Source organism: Eriocheir sinensis, chromosome 16, assembly GCF_024679095.1.
Source record: "Eriocheir sinensis breed Jianghai 21 chromosome 16, ASM2467909v1, whole genome shotgun sequence".
NCBI classification, from domain to species: domain Eukaryota; kingdom Metazoa; phylum Arthropoda; class Malacostraca; order Decapoda; family Varunidae; genus Eriocheir; species Eriocheir sinensis.
This window is the reverse complement of record NC_066524.1, coordinates 19,283,089-19,300,029: the sequence shown is the minus strand read 5'-3', so window position 1 is coordinate 19,300,029 and position 16,941 is coordinate 19,283,089. Positions and strand designations below refer to the sequence as shown.

General features: G+C 40.6%; 1 protein-coding gene across 1 annotated transcript in view; it reads left to right on the top strand.

Annotated features, from left to right (window-relative positions):
* LOC126999494 (Y+L amino acid transporter 2-like) overlaps nucleotides 1-16,941 on the top strand; it is a 39,460-nt gene that overhangs the window by 18,216 nt on the left and 4,303 nt on the right. The window contains exons 3-9 of the mRNA XM_050862140.1: nucleotides 858-1,079; nucleotides 6,786-7,011; nucleotides 9,199-9,243; nucleotides 10,610-10,733; nucleotides 11,113-11,313; nucleotides 13,811-13,960; nucleotides 16,557-16,734. Of these exons, the coding sequence (XP_050718097.1) occupies nucleotides 858-1,079; nucleotides 6,786-7,011; nucleotides 9,199-9,243; nucleotides 10,610-10,733; nucleotides 11,113-11,313; nucleotides 13,811-13,960; nucleotides 16,557-16,734 (1,146 nt within the window). The remainder of the gene's footprint in view (nucleotides 1-857; nucleotides 1,080-6,785; nucleotides 7,012-9,198; nucleotides 9,244-10,609; nucleotides 10,734-11,112; nucleotides 11,314-13,810; nucleotides 13,961-16,556; nucleotides 16,735-16,941) is intronic.

Sequence of the window (16,941 nt, the reverse complement as noted above, 5' to 3'; positions counted from 1 at the left end):
TGAGCCACTATCACACGTGTATTTCTTGTCCTTTTTTCTTCTCTTACACTCGTCAAACTAAGCTGAGAGATGTAACATAAACCTTTTCTACAATATTTCCGTATTTTACCACCTTCTTGACGCTTTGAAATACTTAGATGTCACAAGCTGCACGTTTATTATACTTTTCCTCACTTTTTTCATCTTTAATCCCTCTACTGTCACTCATATTTAACTTCATTCTTCCTATATATCTAAACAAACATTTCTTAATCATATATATTTCTTTAAAGCCTTTTCTAATTCTAAGCTGTACCCTCATCATACCTTATTTCACTTTCATTTACTCTTAACCATCTACAGTCACGAAAATCTAGCTCTATTCTTCCTGTATATATCTAAACACACATTTCTTAACCATATATTTTCCTTTAATGCCTTTTCTAATTCTAAGCAGTACCCTCAGCATACCTTATTTCACTTTCATTGACTCTTAACCATCTACAGTCACGAAAATCTAACTCTATTCTTCCTGTATATATCTAAACACACATTTCTCAACCATGTATATTTCTTAAATGCTTTTGCTAATTCTAAATTGCACCCTCATCACACCTTACCTCACTTGTTCTGATCTTTAAACCCTCTACTGTCACGAAAATCTAACTCCATTCTCCCTGTATATATGTAAGCACACTTCTGAACCATATATTAGCTTTAAACCCTCTTCTAATTCCTTCTAAATTATACACAGCAACGTCAAACAGTTATTACTTATCCCTACAACTCCCTATCAACATATACCAACAAAACCAACCTTCCCAAACCATTCTCTAACACCTATGCTTACCTTTTAAATACCCATCTTCCATCAACAGGTACAATGATCCCGGAGAGTGGCGGCATGTACAGCTATATCCACCGTGCATTCGGCCCTGTTCCTGCCTTCCTGTACATGTGGGTCACTAATCTAACCAGAAGTTCAGCAGGGACGGCCGTCATCGCCATAACCTTCGCCCAGTACCTCCTGCAGCTGGTCATCCCGAACTGCGAGGATGTCCCCGTGTTGGCTGCAAGAGTCCTGGCTGCCGCTTTGATCTGTGAGTGGAAAGACGTAATGCTCTTAAGGAGGTCGAAGATAGAGGGTTGAATGCTTGGTGAGATAAATAGATAGATAGAAAGAGAGAGATGGGAGTTAAAAAGCGTGGCGAGAGAGAAAGATGGATAAATCAGAGAGAAAAAGATTACGTATTAAGAAATGTCAAAAAGATATACAGACAGAATAACGGACCAATAGATAGATAGATAGATAGATACTGAAAGAGAAACGGCTCGACGAAAAAGATAGTTAGATATAGATAAATAGATAGATAGATAGAGAGATATATAGATAGATAAGAGAAATGAGAGAAAATGTTTGGAAAAAGAGAAATACATAAGATAGATAAGTGAGAGAAAAAGAACGATGATGGATTACGAAAAAGAGAAGGAAAGACGTGTGTGTGTGTGTGTGTGTGTGTGTGTGTGTGTGTGTGTGTGTGTGTGTGTGTGTGTGTGTGTGTGTTTACGGTCGGCTTCTTGAGAGTCTCGGGCTGAGGCGGGGCGAGGTTGGTTTTAAAGTTGCCGAGTTTGTCTTATTTTGTGTGTCTTTCTCTTTAACCCAAGAGTTCGTGTTTTCTGGCGAGTGTCCGGCTTTTGGTTCCCGCCTTAAAGTGATTAAATCCGCTGAAAACAAAAGAACAGCAACAACAAATATAGAAATAGCAACATAAACGTGAGCTTGCAACCGGAAATACAGCCATGACCACAAAAAATACATCACCACCAACTACATCAATGAAAATAAACACAACCACAACAACAATAATAAATAAGTAAATAACAACACCGACACTAGATGAACCACAACCACAACAAAAACACCACCACCACCAACATCAACACCACCACCACCAACAACAACAACTATACGTAACAATATAATACAAAAATAAATAAAAGTAAAGGGATTCGAACAGACAACAAAGAAAGGAAAGAAAAAAGTGATGAAACTCCCCCCAAAAAACAATAACAAGAATAACAACAGGACTAACAACAATAATGCATAACAAAAAAATAAAGCACAAAGAAATAAACGTAAAGCAAGACAAACAAAAAAAAGAAAAAGAAAAACAGACTGAAAGAAGCTCCATCATCAACAACAACAACAACAACAACAACATAAACAACAAAACCAAATGCATTCACGCGCCTCATGTGCATAATATTTTCATATTTCAAAAAATATTTATCCATACAAAGTTAATAAATAAATAATGCAGACTCTGAATAAATTAAAAGCTTAAAACCTGTATTTCCATTTTTGGGCCGAAATAATTAAACTATAGAGAGCGCAAAATATGATGAAAAAATAATAAAGTAGTGTCCAATGTCATTAATTATTTTTTTCTACTATTTTTATTATTTTTATTTTTTGGTACGAACTCAGTGTCTCGATTTCAAACCCTCATTCCAACCTCATTTCAGAGGCTTCGGATCGCGTAACGAGACGTATTGACTGAGGAAAGAAGGAGCCAGAGAGAGAGAAAAAGCAAGCCAAAAAAAGAAGCTAAGAGTAATCAAAGAAAAAAAGACAAGCTGAAAAGGTCCTGAAGTGGTCTGAAACTCGCCTCAAGTTCTAAAAATCCTCTTGGCCTAAGAAGAGCGCGGGATAACTGTTGGGTCTTAATCTTGACTTCGGTGACTCGAGAGAAAGAAGGGAAGGAAAATGTGCGTCTCAAAGGCTTATTGATTGCACGGAGCGACTGAGCCAACTTAGCTTTCACACTTCTATTTTATCACTCGTTATTTTTACACGTTTCTTCCTTTCTGTCTCTCTTTCTGTGCCTGTTGGTTCGTCTCTCTGTCTGCATATCTGTCTCCATAACCTTATCGATTGCACGAAGAGACGGAACCAACTTAGTTTTCTCATTTCTATCTATATTTCTCTTTTTTTTCTCTGTGTCTTCCTTTCCCTCCCTCCTTCTGTGTCTGATGGTATGCCTCTATACTCCAATGGCGTATTTATCTCGTTTTCCCATCTGTCTCTTCCTCTCTCTCTCTCTTTTTCCCTCTGTCTCTGTCTGTTGGTTTCTCTCTGTCTTTAATCTGTCCCAAACACACACACGCACACGCTCTCTTATTCTTCCTCTATTTCTTCCTCTCCCTTTTTCCGTCTCTGTCTGTTGGTTTCTCTCTCTGTCTGTATGATCTGTCCCAAACACATACACACGCACACACTCTCTTTTTTCTTCCTGTTTCTTCCTTTCTCTCTCTTTCTGTCTCTGTCTCTCTGTCTTTATATCTGTTCCAAACACGCACGCACACGCTCTCTGTTTTCTTCCTCTATTTCTTCCTTTCTCTCTTTCTGTTTCTGTCTTCGTTGGTCTGTCTCTCTATCTGTATGTCTGCCTCACACTCACCCCCCCCCCCCCACACACACACACACCGTAATTGAAAGAGAAATCCATATAAACATTACCGGGAGGATCAAAAACAGGCAACTCAATTCTCCTTCCGTGAAACACAAACACTCCTCCTCTTCCTAGCTTGCCCCGGGTATTTGTGCGGTGTGTTGGTGCGAGGGAAGGAGAGGGAGTGAGTGAGTCTTTGAGTGTGTGTTGGTGCGAGAAAAAGAGAGTGAGTCGTGGAGTCTTTGAGAGTGTGTGTTTGTGTATGTGTCTTGTTGTTGGTGGGTGAGTGTTTGTGTGTGTAGTGACGTCTGTTGTGTTTGTGGATGAGTTACTTTATACATGTTCTTCGTTGACTTATTGTATGTTTTCTCTTCTGCTTCTTTTCTTTTCCTTCTTTCCTACACTTGAAATTCACGACGAAAAATAAAATAAGGCAGTAAAAAACAGGACTCATATGGCATCACCAGTATATGTGTTCAGAGGAGAGATGATTAACGGAATAAATGAAGACAAATAAACCGACGAAGAACGGAAATGAAGAAAATAACTCGTAAATAAAAACGATGAATCAAGGTCCAAAGTTGTAAGCTGAGTAAAAATATCAAACGAACTCGACGGCTAACAAACTCTATTACATTGCCTTCCTGAGTGAGCCGCTGCCACGTAAGGCCTTAACGAGATGGGACACTTACTTATATATAGCTTGAGTTACTCCATTCGTGACGGAACCGTGTCTCTTATTTATGTTCAGGCAAAGCGAAGATTGTATCGATTAATAGTCTTAGCTTCCTTTCCTTTTTATGAGTCTCTATACCTTCTTCTTCACTTCTTCCTCCCTTACTTCTCTTCCTCTTTCTATTCATTCTCACCTCTCTTAATTAAAAGATAAATACAGAAGAGAGAATAGAACTAGAATAGCTGTCTGGAAGGTACAAAACATGGCTAGACAAAAGCGGAGAGTATGCTAAAACGTAAACACTAAAAAATAAACAAAACACGCAATACAATTTTACTTTCCTTCAGTATAACCTAAGTAAAGAAAACCAGCAAAAGAAAATCACAAACAAACATCACTAACACTCACCACTGAATTAAACCTCAACAGAAAACAGATAAAAATGCCCAGAACAATTCATAGACAGTTCATTTATTCCTTTTTTCCTTCCTTCATCGTTTGTTCCGGAAATCGAGGAAGCGGGACACGAGGAGAACCAGGGAGGAGGAGGGAAGTGCCAGTGGGAAGCCGGTCGGGGGGAAGCCACTCACTCAAGGGGGGGTGCGCAGGGGGCGGAGGGGGACACTAACTCAGGTGAGCCGCCGTAACAGCGTTCACCTGGCCCGCCCTGAATGGCCCGGGCTCAGCCGTAATGGTCCTGCCTTAAAATTATACGACACAGTATTCTAAACCGATCCGGCAATGCACACACGCGAGCCGCTTGTCTTGGGAATATATATATAAGCCCTAAACCTGTGTAACGGGGGGAGGCACTGCGGTTTTTGTTGCGTTGGGGAATGCCGGACGATTACATCACTTCATTACTTAGCTTGATAAACGCAAATGTAAAAAAAATCTGCTCGGTTTAATAGAGGAAACTTATAGAGACGTACTGATTGTTACTTTGGGTAGCTATTCTCCCGTTTGTTTTAATATCAGAAACGTATAGAGAAGAGCTTTTTTGTTGCGTTGGAGAATGGCAGACGAATACATCACTTGATTACACAGCTCAGGAAATGTATATGTAAAATGTTCATATGAAAAAAAATCTTCCGTTTGTTTTATTTAAAGTAACATATAGTCGCGCTTTTCGTTGCTTTGGGGAACAGCGGACGAATACATTACTTGATTACTCACCTTGAAAAACCACATCTGTGAAAAATAATTACACATGTTTTAATTGAAATAACGTATAGAGACGCACCTTTTTGTTACTTTGGAGAATAGTTAACGATCATAATACACAAATAAAACACTTGAAAATTGTATGTGTAATATCTTTAGTTTCTCTTAATTAAAAGGGGCAACAAAAGAGTTAAATAAATTTAGAAATCCATTTACTGGATTTCCTCTCCTAAAAAAACATAGAAATTTCACTTATATCCATTAATTACAAGTATATATATATATATATATATATATATATATATATATATATATATATATATATATATATATATATATATATATATATATATATATATATATATATATATATATATCTAAAACCTTTCTTTAGTTATATTTTGAACAAATGTTAGTAAAAAAAATAAGGATTCTAACAATTACTACCTTAAAAAATGGATAACAATTACATCCACCAAATAACAGCTAAGAAAGAAATGTCAATGTAAAGTTTTTTTAATTGTAATTTGAGAATATGCTGAAAAAAAAACATCCTTGGAAATCCTGATCACCCAAACTCCAAAAAGTCACCCGCCAAAAGACAATTTCGGACGAGGGCGGACGCGGAGAAGCGACTCCCACCTCCATTTAAAATTTCCGTCCCAATCAAGATTCCAATCTCCAAAATTTCGGAACACGGATTTTGGATAATTTTTTTGCACCCGCCCTCAGGAAATTAAATAAACAGACGATCCTCGCCCCTCTCAAAAACGGAAAAAATATATATCGCACAGACTCTCACTTTCTCCCTCCCTGTCCATCTCTCTCTCTCTCTCTCTCTCTCTCTCTTTATTTAACTATCTATCTATCTGTCTATCTATCGGTCTCTCTCGATCTTTCCTTGACACTGTTTGCAAGAGGAGTGATTTTACCAGAATCTATTTCATTGATTGTTATTGGAAGAAGCAAATTACTTTTTAGAATTAGACTTCACTGATTTCGTTCCAGCATTATAGTTCCTTTCTAACATATTCTCCTTCTTATTTCATTCATTTAATTTTGTTTTCCTTCCTTCTCCTATACTTAAAACATTTATTTTCTCTCAACACCGTCTACATATTATTTTTTCCTAGTATTCCCTCATCGACAATCAACAATCCTTAATTTCTTTTTTTCCTACAACCTTCTATATTTCAGCCTTCCTTTTTTAATCTATTCCATTAGCATATTCTCCTTTCCCAGTCTTCCCTTATCAACGATCAACAATTATTCCTTCCTTTCTTTCTATGATCTACAGTTTAACCTTCCCTTACATTCTACTCCACTAACACATCACTCTCCCTGTATTTCCTCATCTATTCTCACACCCCAACACTCATTTTCCTTTCTATCATCTATATTTTAACCTCTCCTTATCTTCTACCCAATCAACACATCACTCTCCCTCTTCTCCCTCATCAACAACCACACCCAAGCACCCATACCCACTACCTACCCATTCCTCCCTCCCACAGGCTTCCTAACATGGGTCAACTGCGTGAACGTGCGATGGGTCACCAAGATGCAAAACGTCTTCACCGTCACCAAGGTCGGGGCGCTGCTGGTCATCATCCTAGCGGGCCTTTGGGAGTTGGCACAGGGGCACGTGGGCCACTACGCCTCCCCTTGGACCGGCACTCGATGGGAAATGGCAGCAATAGCAACAGCCTTCTACCAGAGTCTCTTCTCCTATACGGGATGGTACGTGATGGTGGTGATGGTGGTACTGGTGGTGGGTTTAGGTTTTACGAGAGGGCCAGGAGAAGAGTTGTAAGAGTTGTTAGCCCTGGTGATTATGGTGGCGGCGGTGGTAATGGCAGGTATGAGGGGTAATGGGGGCTGTTAGCTGGCGGGCAAGGTGGTGGTGAGGGGCTCATTATGCCGTAAAGGATAAAAGGCAATACAGAACGCAGCGAAGAAAATAGTGGAAGGTGCTGACCGTGATTGTACTGGAAGAGCCGTTGAAGACAGGTTAAAGAGAGGAAGAAGAGGGAAAAGAGAAACAGGAGAGAATGAAGCTTGGGAAGACAGGTAAAAGGAAAGGAAGATGAAGGAAGAGGAAGAAGAGGAAGAGAAGAACAGTAGAAAGACACGTAAAATGAGAGGAAGGAGGAGGAAGAGGAGGAGAAGATGAACGTTTGAAATACAGGTAAAAGGAGAGAAAGGAAGCGGGAAAGGAGGAATAAACGAAGCATAGGAAGACAGATAAGAGGAAAAAGGAGGAAAAGGACGGAAGAGGAGGAAGAGAAGAAGCATGGGAAGACAGGAAAATTGGAAGAAATAGGAAGAAAGAGGAAAAGAAGGAGAAGCGTCAGGAAACAAGTAAAAGGGGAGAAAAGAAGAAGGAAAAAGAATCGGAAGAGAAGGAGACAGAAAAGGAAGAGGAGACAAAGGAAAAGGAGGAAAATGAATAAAATGTAGGTTTTATGTGAATTCTAATGGCGACATACTTCTTGATTGAGTGAAATAATTAGTGAGCGGGAGACGGAGAACCAGAACCAGAGACACACAGACAGAGACCGAGAGAGAGAGAAAGAAAGGGTAGGTAGGTGGGGGTGCTGACAGTAATGGGGAGAGCTCAAGGGACAGGGCAGTGACGGATGGCAGTGATATTTGGTAATGTCGGGGCTATGGGACTGTAATTGCAGGAGTGCCGGGAGTTATGACCGTGTGTGTGTGTGTGTGTGTGTGTGTGTGTGTGTGTGTGTGTGTGTGTGCTGCAGCAGGAGAAGGAGGAGGAAGAGGAAGACGAGAACGGAAATGAAGATGAAAAAAAAATTAGGAAACATAGAAGCAATGGATGACGTTTAGGAGGCAAAGAAAAAGAGGAAGAAGAAAAGAGGAAGGAGGAGGAGAAAGAGAAAAGAAAAGGAAGACAAGAAATAGAAAACGTTTAGAGGCAAATAAAAGAAAAAAAAGGAAAAAAGAAAGATTGAAGAAGGAGGAGGAGGATGGAAAGAGAGTAAGAAAACAGAGAGAAACAACACAAGACTTAGGAGACAGAGAACAGAAGAGAAATAAGAGAAAAACTAGGATGGAAAACGAGGAAAATGAAGAGGAGGAGAAAGAAGAAAAGAAGGAAAATACAGTAAGAAAACAAATAGAAACAACAGAAGACGTATACGATGCAGAGAAAAGTAAAAAAGGAAAGAGGAATGAGGAAACGATAAAGGTTTTAGGAGGAAAGGAGGAGGAAGTAGGAAAAACAGCAAAAGCATAGCAATAAAAACAGCATTACATCAGCAGAAGCAGGAAGAAGAAGGAGGAAGAGGAAAGAAGAAACGAGAAGAAATAGTAGTAGTAGTAGAAGGAGGAAGAGGAGGAAGAGAAGAATAAGCACCTGGGTAGCAAAAGAAAGGGGAAGAAAGAGAAAAACGATAAGAAGAAGAAGGAGGAGGAAGAAGAAAGAGGAAGAGGAAAAAATAAAGGAGAAGTATTAGTAAAAGGAAGGGAAGAAAGAGTAGAATAAGCACCTGAGTACCAAAAGAAGAAAGAAAAAAGAGAAAAACGATAAGAAGGAGGCGGAGGCGGAGGAGGAAGACAGGAAGAGGAGCAGAAAAGTAGGTAGGAAAGTAACATAATAACATAAATAGCAATAGTAATAACGATAGCAGTAGAATGAGGAGGAAGAGAAGAAAGAGTAAGCACCAGTGTAGCAAAAGAAAGGAGAAAAAAGATAAGAAGGAGGAGGAGGAGGAGAAGGAGTGTGCAGGAAAGTAACACCATAACATAAGTAGCACTAGTAATAACGATAGCAGTAAAGCATAGAGTATTATAGGCAATGCGGGCTGATGGAGTGCTTATTAGGAAAGCCTCTATGCACACACAAGAGCTCGTAAGGTCCTCGCCTCAATACCCATAATAACGGTAACTCTCGCTTCTTTCCAGGGACTATCTGAACCTGGTGACGGAGGAGCTCAAGAACCCGAACAGGTGAGTCAATCAGGTGATCACAGGTACAAACAAACACGAACTGGAACCGAGATTTGGAGACACGCAATGCAAGAGGAAGAAGAAAGGAAGATAGGAAGGAAGACAAGGGATAAGGAATGATGGAGGAGGAGGAGGAGGAGGAGGAGGAGGAGGAGGAGGAGTGTGTGGGGCGAGAAAGGAAGGAAAGGGAGGGGGGGCATGTGTGTGTGTGTGTGTGTGTGTGTGTGTGTGTGTGTGTGTGTGTGTGTGTGTGTGTGGTGCATCAAACTGAAAGAAAACGCAAACAGACTAGAAATGAGGTCTTACGTGTGTGTGTGTGTGTGTGTGTGTGTGTGTGTGTGGAAGGGGCGGGGGGGGGTCTGTGGGTGGAGGGGAAGGGGGGGGGTAGGGGGGAGGAGGGGTAGGGGGCGTTATAAATAAGTCTTCTCAGTGTCTTCCTCTCGTGTATAATTTGATGTCATTTTCACTCACGGAACATCTTACTTACGAGCCCTGAAATCTGTTGAAATGTCGGTTCCCTGCTCCACTTTTTTCTTCATATCCTTTACCGTGATACACAACGTTTTCTCTATTTTTCTCCCTCCTGATTTTTCTTTCACAGTGATGGCAGATGTTAGCTTTTTTTTTTTTTTTTTTCCCTCGCCCAACGACCTGTAATGTTCCTCTTTTTATCAATCTGTTCCGTCACTTCTTCTGTTGTCTGTTGTCCCGCGTGTTAGTTTTATCAATTGTGTCAAGGATGTTTTTTTTTTTGTGTGTGTGTGTGTTTTGGTTTCTCCATTTACTAACAGCTTCTTTTCTTACTCTTTTCTTTTTCTTTTTCTTATTTTGCTTTATTTTCTGTATTTCAGTCTTTTTCTTTATTTCTTTATTTTTTCTATGTTTTCTTTAACACAATGCTTATCTTAATTTCTTTATTTTTTCTTTCCATTTACTAATAGCATCCTTTTCTTCTCTTTTCTCGATCTGTTTTCTTTATTTCTTGATTCTCATTGTCATAATTTCTTTATTTCTTTATTTTCTTTGACGCAATTCTCTTTACTATGTCTTTTTCCTTAACTCCATTTACTAACAGCTTTATTCTCTTCCCCTTTCTTTCTTTCTTTTCTTTATTTATTTTCTTCAACACAACGCACATCCTACTTTTTAGAACAGCAAGGGAGAACAAACTACAAAGGGAGAACACTATAGGGAGAACAAGGGAGAAAAGAACACGAAGCCAAGAGAGAGATCAATTCCGGGTGGAGAGGTGTCTTGAGAGTTGGAAAATTTCGTTTAGTCGGCGCAACATCTGAGGTCATATGCCGGGAGGTGCCTTGAACTTGAGCGTGTGTTTACAGTTACTCTTCCTCTCCCTCCCTTTCAGAAACCTCCCCCTGGCCGTCATAGTGTCCACGACGATGGTGACGGTGGTGTACACGCTGGCCAACGTTGCTTACTTCGCTGTGCTCACCCCCGCGGAGATGCTGTCCTCGGAGGCGGTGGTGATGGTGCGTGAGTGTGTGTTTGTGTGTGTTTGGGGGGCACGAGAGGAAATGGGAGGTGAATTGAGGCGCTGTGAATGTGTGTTTGTGTTTGTGTTTGTTTTTTGTTTGTGTATGTGAGTGAATGTGTGTGGTTGTGTGTCTTTCTCCACCTCAAAGTTATACATAAAAATTAGGACCTTTAAATGGAACCAGTCAAAGTCATACCTTAAAATTATAGCTTATAGAAGAAAACCAACAACAACACTCATAAATAAACGCACCAGCTAAATAAATAAATAAAAAGTGTAAGGGAAACAAAATATCAAAGGCAAATATGCACACACACACACACACACACACACACACACACTCACACACTAACCTGTCTCTCTCCCACACTCAGACATTCGGGGCTCGCGTGTTGGGCATCCTAGCGTTCAGCATGCCCGTGTTCGTGATGCTCTCCACCTTCGGCAGCACCCACGCCTCGGTCTTCACGCAGAGTCGCCTCATCTTCGTGGGCGCCCGCCGAGGTCACTTCCCCGGCGCCCTGGGTCTGGTCAGCACCACGAACTATACTCCCGTCCCTGCCGTCATCTTCAGTGTGGGTATTGCTGTTTCTCTGTCTATTTAAGCGCTGTACAGGAAGAATGAGAAGGAAAGAGACAAAATAGTACTTCATGTGTTAGTTTATAGGCCGACACTTCACCCAATCGTCCTTGCCATCATTATCAGTGTCGATATTGCCGTGTAAATGAAAACAGATGAAGGGAGAAAAAAAGGCAGTGTACCGTCCACATAAATTGAAGAGAACAGGTGATTGAGGAATTAGTATGATGTATGGAAAAAGTATATCCTAGGAGACAGGAAGATAAGCAGGTAGGTGGATTGGTAAGCAGGTAGGAAATATAGGTACAGAGATTAGGACAACGCCATAGATATATGGGTGGGTAGACACAGGCATGGATAAATAGGCAAACAGACAGATACCAGATAGACAGGATGAATATAAAATGGGGGATAGAAATATATAGATAAAGAGAGACGGACAGAGTGAGACAAGCAGCAATAAAGAAATAAAGTTATGAAGAGACACCCGGACAAGTATAGACACAGGCATAGATAAATAGGCAAACAGATAGATAACAGAAAGATAGACAGGATGAATATAAAATGGGGGATAGAAATATATAGATAAAGAGAGACGGACAGAGTGAGACAAACAGCAATAAAGAAATAACGTTATGAAGAGACACCCGGACAAGTATAGACACAGGCATAGATAAATAGGCAAACAGATAGATAACAGAAAGATAGATAGGATGAATATAAAATGGGGGATAGAAATATATAGATAAAGAGAGACGGACAGGGTGAGACAAACAGCAATAAGGAAATAGAGTCATGAAAAGGTACCCGGACAAGTATAGACACTCGCATCCATATCGCATACACCTCACGAACACAAAATAGTCGACTCACAATATTTCTCCCTTGGTAACGCAACGAAGCTGACAGACAAACGATTACGCCCCAGACAGGCAGACGGACGATGACAGACAGACGGACAGGGAGCGATCAGCACATGAAAGGAGAGACTCGGTGCGCAAAAAAAAAAAAAAAAAACGTATATGTTTGTGAATATAAATAAGCAAATAAAAGGAAGAATAATTACCAATGATAGATTAAAATAGTATTGAATGGAGTGATAGTTTGTACGTAATGTATAAAACTAATAAATGAAAGGAAAATGCATAAACACAGTGACAGCCATACAGAATTGCAGATTAAAATAACTAATAGAGAGTTGACATTGATGTATAGATATTGAAATTTATATGAATAGACAGATAGAAAAAAGGTAGAAAGGCTGATATAGGAAAAGAGATAGATAGATATAATTACTGAGCGCCTGCACACATGAAAAGAGGTTTGAGAAGTTAAAAAAAAAGAAACTTGAAATTGAAAGAAACATTTAAAAAAGAAACTCACAGAAGACAAACAAACGAAAAACAAACAAACACACAGACAGAAACTCAAAACAAACAACAACACACACACAAACAGACAAATAGACGAGCAAACAAAGATAGAGAATGGCAAAAAAAAAAAAAGTGAAATACCAGATGGAGACTAAAAAAAGAAAATGAAAAATAATATCGACACTTCCATTTCCCTCCTGCTCTCATATCCATCTCTCTCCCTCTTTCCCTTCTTCTCCTCCCTCCCTTACAATCTCAACCCTTCCCTCCCTTCCTTCCTCCCTTCCTTCCTTCTCCCTCCCACGCTCACCGTATCATCTTTCCCATTCACTCTGGCCTTTTCAACCAGTAACTTCATCCTCTCTCCTTTCCCAACTCATTGCTCCCTCTTCTTCGATCCGCCTCCCCTACAACCTTCCCTCGCTTCACTCTCTTTTGCATCATCATCATCAATTCTTTCTTTATATCACACCCGTTTGTTTTGTCTTCATCTCACTCTCCTTCTACATCCTCTCATTCCTTTTTCTTCTCTTCAGCTTCTTACCCTGTCCCCCACCTCACTATATATACAATAATAAAATAATATCCCTTTCCTCTATGTCAATCTAACCCAAAATATCACACTCTAACTCTTTTTCCTTCATCTTTTTTTCATTTCTAAGTAAATCATTTCCTTTGTCTCCTTTACATTTCCTATAGAATTTTCTTTTGGATAACCCTCTTACAAAAATCTTATGCACCTTATTTTCTTTTCTCTCTTCATCTCCCTTTATTTATCTTTTATTTTATTATTTTATCTTTATTATTTATCTTTTATCCCTACAGAACTTAATTTTGAATAACCCTTCCACATAAAACTCATCCATGTTCACCTTTTCCCTTCATATCCCTTTCACTTTCTTCCTCCTTTCACCTTTCTTCATCCCTTAAACAGTTATTCCTTTCCTTCCCCTCCCCTCTTTCCCCTTCATATCCCTTCATCTCATACTCACTCATACCCTCAATTCCCTTCATTCCTTCCATTTCACATCCATTCATTCCCTCCATCCCAAACTCCTCCCCCTTCACCTCCCTTCATTCCTCAGCCACTCATTCCCTTCCTTCCCTTCACTCCTGCAGGGGCTAACGATCCTGGCCATGCTGCTGGTGCCTGACGTGTCCCATCTCATCAACTACACGGCCTTCAGTGCCACCGCCATGCAGTTCGCCTGTGTCCTGGCACTCTTCTGGTTCCGTTACAAGCACCCGGAGTGGCCGAGGCCATTCAAGGTAAGTGTGAGGCGTGTAGGATGCGAGTAGGATGGCCGGCGTGTGTTAATTAAATGGGGGATAGGATTGCTGAAGGATGGAGGTGATACAGGCTAAAGGAGGGTGACTTTAGTGGTGTAGGATACGTATAGGATGGGCAGGGCGTGTTAACTAATGGGAGAATAGGATTGGTGAAGGAGCGAGCGAAATGGTGAAGGATTGGAAGAAGGAAGGAGTGTTATGCAGGAGACGGTATCGGAAGGGGTAAAGGAATACGTGATAGATAGAAGGAGTAACGCATGTGAAGGAAGGGCCGAAGGAGAGGGTGAAGGAGGAGGGTGAGGAAGGAGGCCGTGAAGGGGCTTAAAAGAAGACGGAAGGGACAGTTTATGAAAGGAGCTGAAAGGGAAGTTACGAGAAGAGGGAGAGGAAGGCGTTGAGGGGACGCCGGTAATGATTGGGGAGAGTTGAGTAAAGGGATAAAAGGCGGGAAATGGAGGGGCTAAAGAGGACCGGATGATTGGGGGAAGAAGAGACGAGGAAAGCAAACTGATGGAAAAGGAGATAAAGAAATTTAGAAGGTAATGAAGGGAAGAGGAAGCAAGAAAGGAAGGGAAAGATGAACATAGCAGAAAAAAGAGGAAAAAGAACACAGGAAAAGGGAATGAAAGGGAAAAATTACATGGAAAAAGGAGGAAAGTGATAAAAAGGGAGATAAATATAGAAGGTAGTGAGGGGAGGAGGAGGAAGAAGGAAGAAGGAAAAAGAAACGTAAAGTGAGGAGGGAGGAGAAAAAAGAACACAGGAAAAGGGAATGAAAAGAAAAAAAGGCATGGAAAAAGGAGGAAAGTGATAAAAATGGAGACAGAGAAATATAGAAGATAATGCAGGGAAGACGAAGAAGGGGAAGGAAAAAGATACGTAGAGGGAAGAAGGGAGAAAGAAGACAGGAAAAAGGGAATGAAAGGAAGACAAATATGGAAAAATAGGAAAAAAGTGATGAAAATGGACACAGACATATAGAAGACAATGAAAAAAGGAAGAAGAATGGAAAGGAAAAACAAACGAATGAGGAAGAAGGGTAAGAAGCGAGGATAAAGAGACACAGAAAAAGAAAAAAAGAGGAAGACAAACAAAGAAAAACAGGAAGAAAACAAAACTAAAGAGAAAAATAGAGGAGAAACATAGAGGCCGAGGAAGGGGAAAGAGGTGAAATTGAAGGAGAGGGTGACGGCGAATCTCAGGGGAAGGGAAGGGGATCAGGGTTGAGGGAAGGGAGTCAGGGGCGGGGAAGAGAGGATCGGCAAGGGAGGATGAGGATTGCAAAGGGATCTGATACCATGGAGGAGAAATATAAGGAAAAAGCAGAGGATGTCGAAGGAAAAACAAGAAAACACGACAAAAATAAGAGGAAAGAAAACGAGAAGAAAGATAAAGTTGTAACCATTAAGAAAGGAAATTGGAAGGAAGTGATACATAAAAAAAAGGAAATGAAGAAAGGAAAAGAAGGAAGAAAAGAGAAATATCAGAAGTATGTAAGTTCAGAATGGCAGAAAGGAAGGTTAAAGACATGGAAAGAAAGAAGGGAAAATTGGTGGTTTTAATAGAGGAAGAACTGGATTAGGGAGACAAACAGGAAATGAAGAAAGGAATCAAAAGGAAGAAAGGAGAAATAAAAGAGGTATGTAGAGATGGAAAAGAAGAAAGCTGAAGAAAAAAAAAGAAAAAGAGGGAAAATATAGGTTGCAGAAAAGGATAAACTAGAGTAGGTGAATGAAAAAGAGATTCTGATAAAAGGAAAAGAAATTAACATAAGAAAAAGAAAAGACAGAAAACTAAGAAAAAAATAGACAACATAAAAACACAAATAAACAATAACGACTACAACAATAATAATAAAAAGAAGAAGAAGAAGAAGAAGAAGAAGAAGAAGAAGAAGGAGAAGAAGAAGAAGAAGAAGAAAAAGAAGAAAAAGAAAAAGGAGAAGGAAAAAAAAAGAAGAAACTGAATGATAATAATAATAACAACAATAGTAATACAACCATCAACACATCCACTGCTCCAATCACCCATAAACAAAAGCCTTCCCTTCGTCACCTGGCCATTGGGTTGTCTCACCTCTCCTCACCTGAGCTGTCCGCGCCCACGCCCACCTGAGCAGCACTAATTGCAACACACCTGATTTAACCTCTTCCTGTTGTTCCTCTATTAGTCTGTGTCCGTCCGGCTGGCTGGCTTGGTGGTTATGTGCGTGTGTGCGTGTACGTGTGTGTGTGTGTGTGTGTGTGTGTGTGTGTGTGTGTGTGTGTGTGTGTGTGTGTGTGTGTGTGTGTGTGTGTGTGTGTGTGTGTGTGTGTGTATGTCTGCAAGCTTACCGTTCGTCTCTCTGTGCGTGTATGTATTTGCATGTTAAGCTGTTTATTGGGGCAACGGTGTGTGTACGTGTGTGTGTGTGTGTGTGTGTGTGTGTTTGACTATCCGTTTATCTACCTACCTATCTATCTATCTTATCTATATTAAAACCACTAACACTACTTATACCCCCAAAAAAACACCCTCTATACTCCCCCCCCCCCATCCCCCTCTCCCTTACACACCTTTCCTTTTCTCTCGTCAGGTATGGCTCGCAGTTCCTCTCCTCTTCGCCGGCGTCCAGATCTTCCTCCTCACGGTTCCCCTCGTCTTAGCGCCGCTCGAGGTCGCCGGTGCCGTGGGGGTCATCCTGGCAGGTCTCCCCGTCTACTACATCGCCATCTACCGTCAAGACCTCGCCAGATTGTTCTCGAGCAGCCTGGGTAAGAAGGAGATACGGATGGGTTATTTTCTTAGCTTTGCGGTCTTTGTTTTCGTAGGTTTGTGGGAAGGACGAAGCAGGAGGAGGTTGTTTATAGAAAGGGTGGATTGTTTAGCTGTTGTTTCGTTGGTTTGGGGGTAAGAAAAGGACGGGGGGAGGTTGCTTTAGAGGGAAATGGATTAGTGTTTTCGTGGGTTTGTGGGGAAGG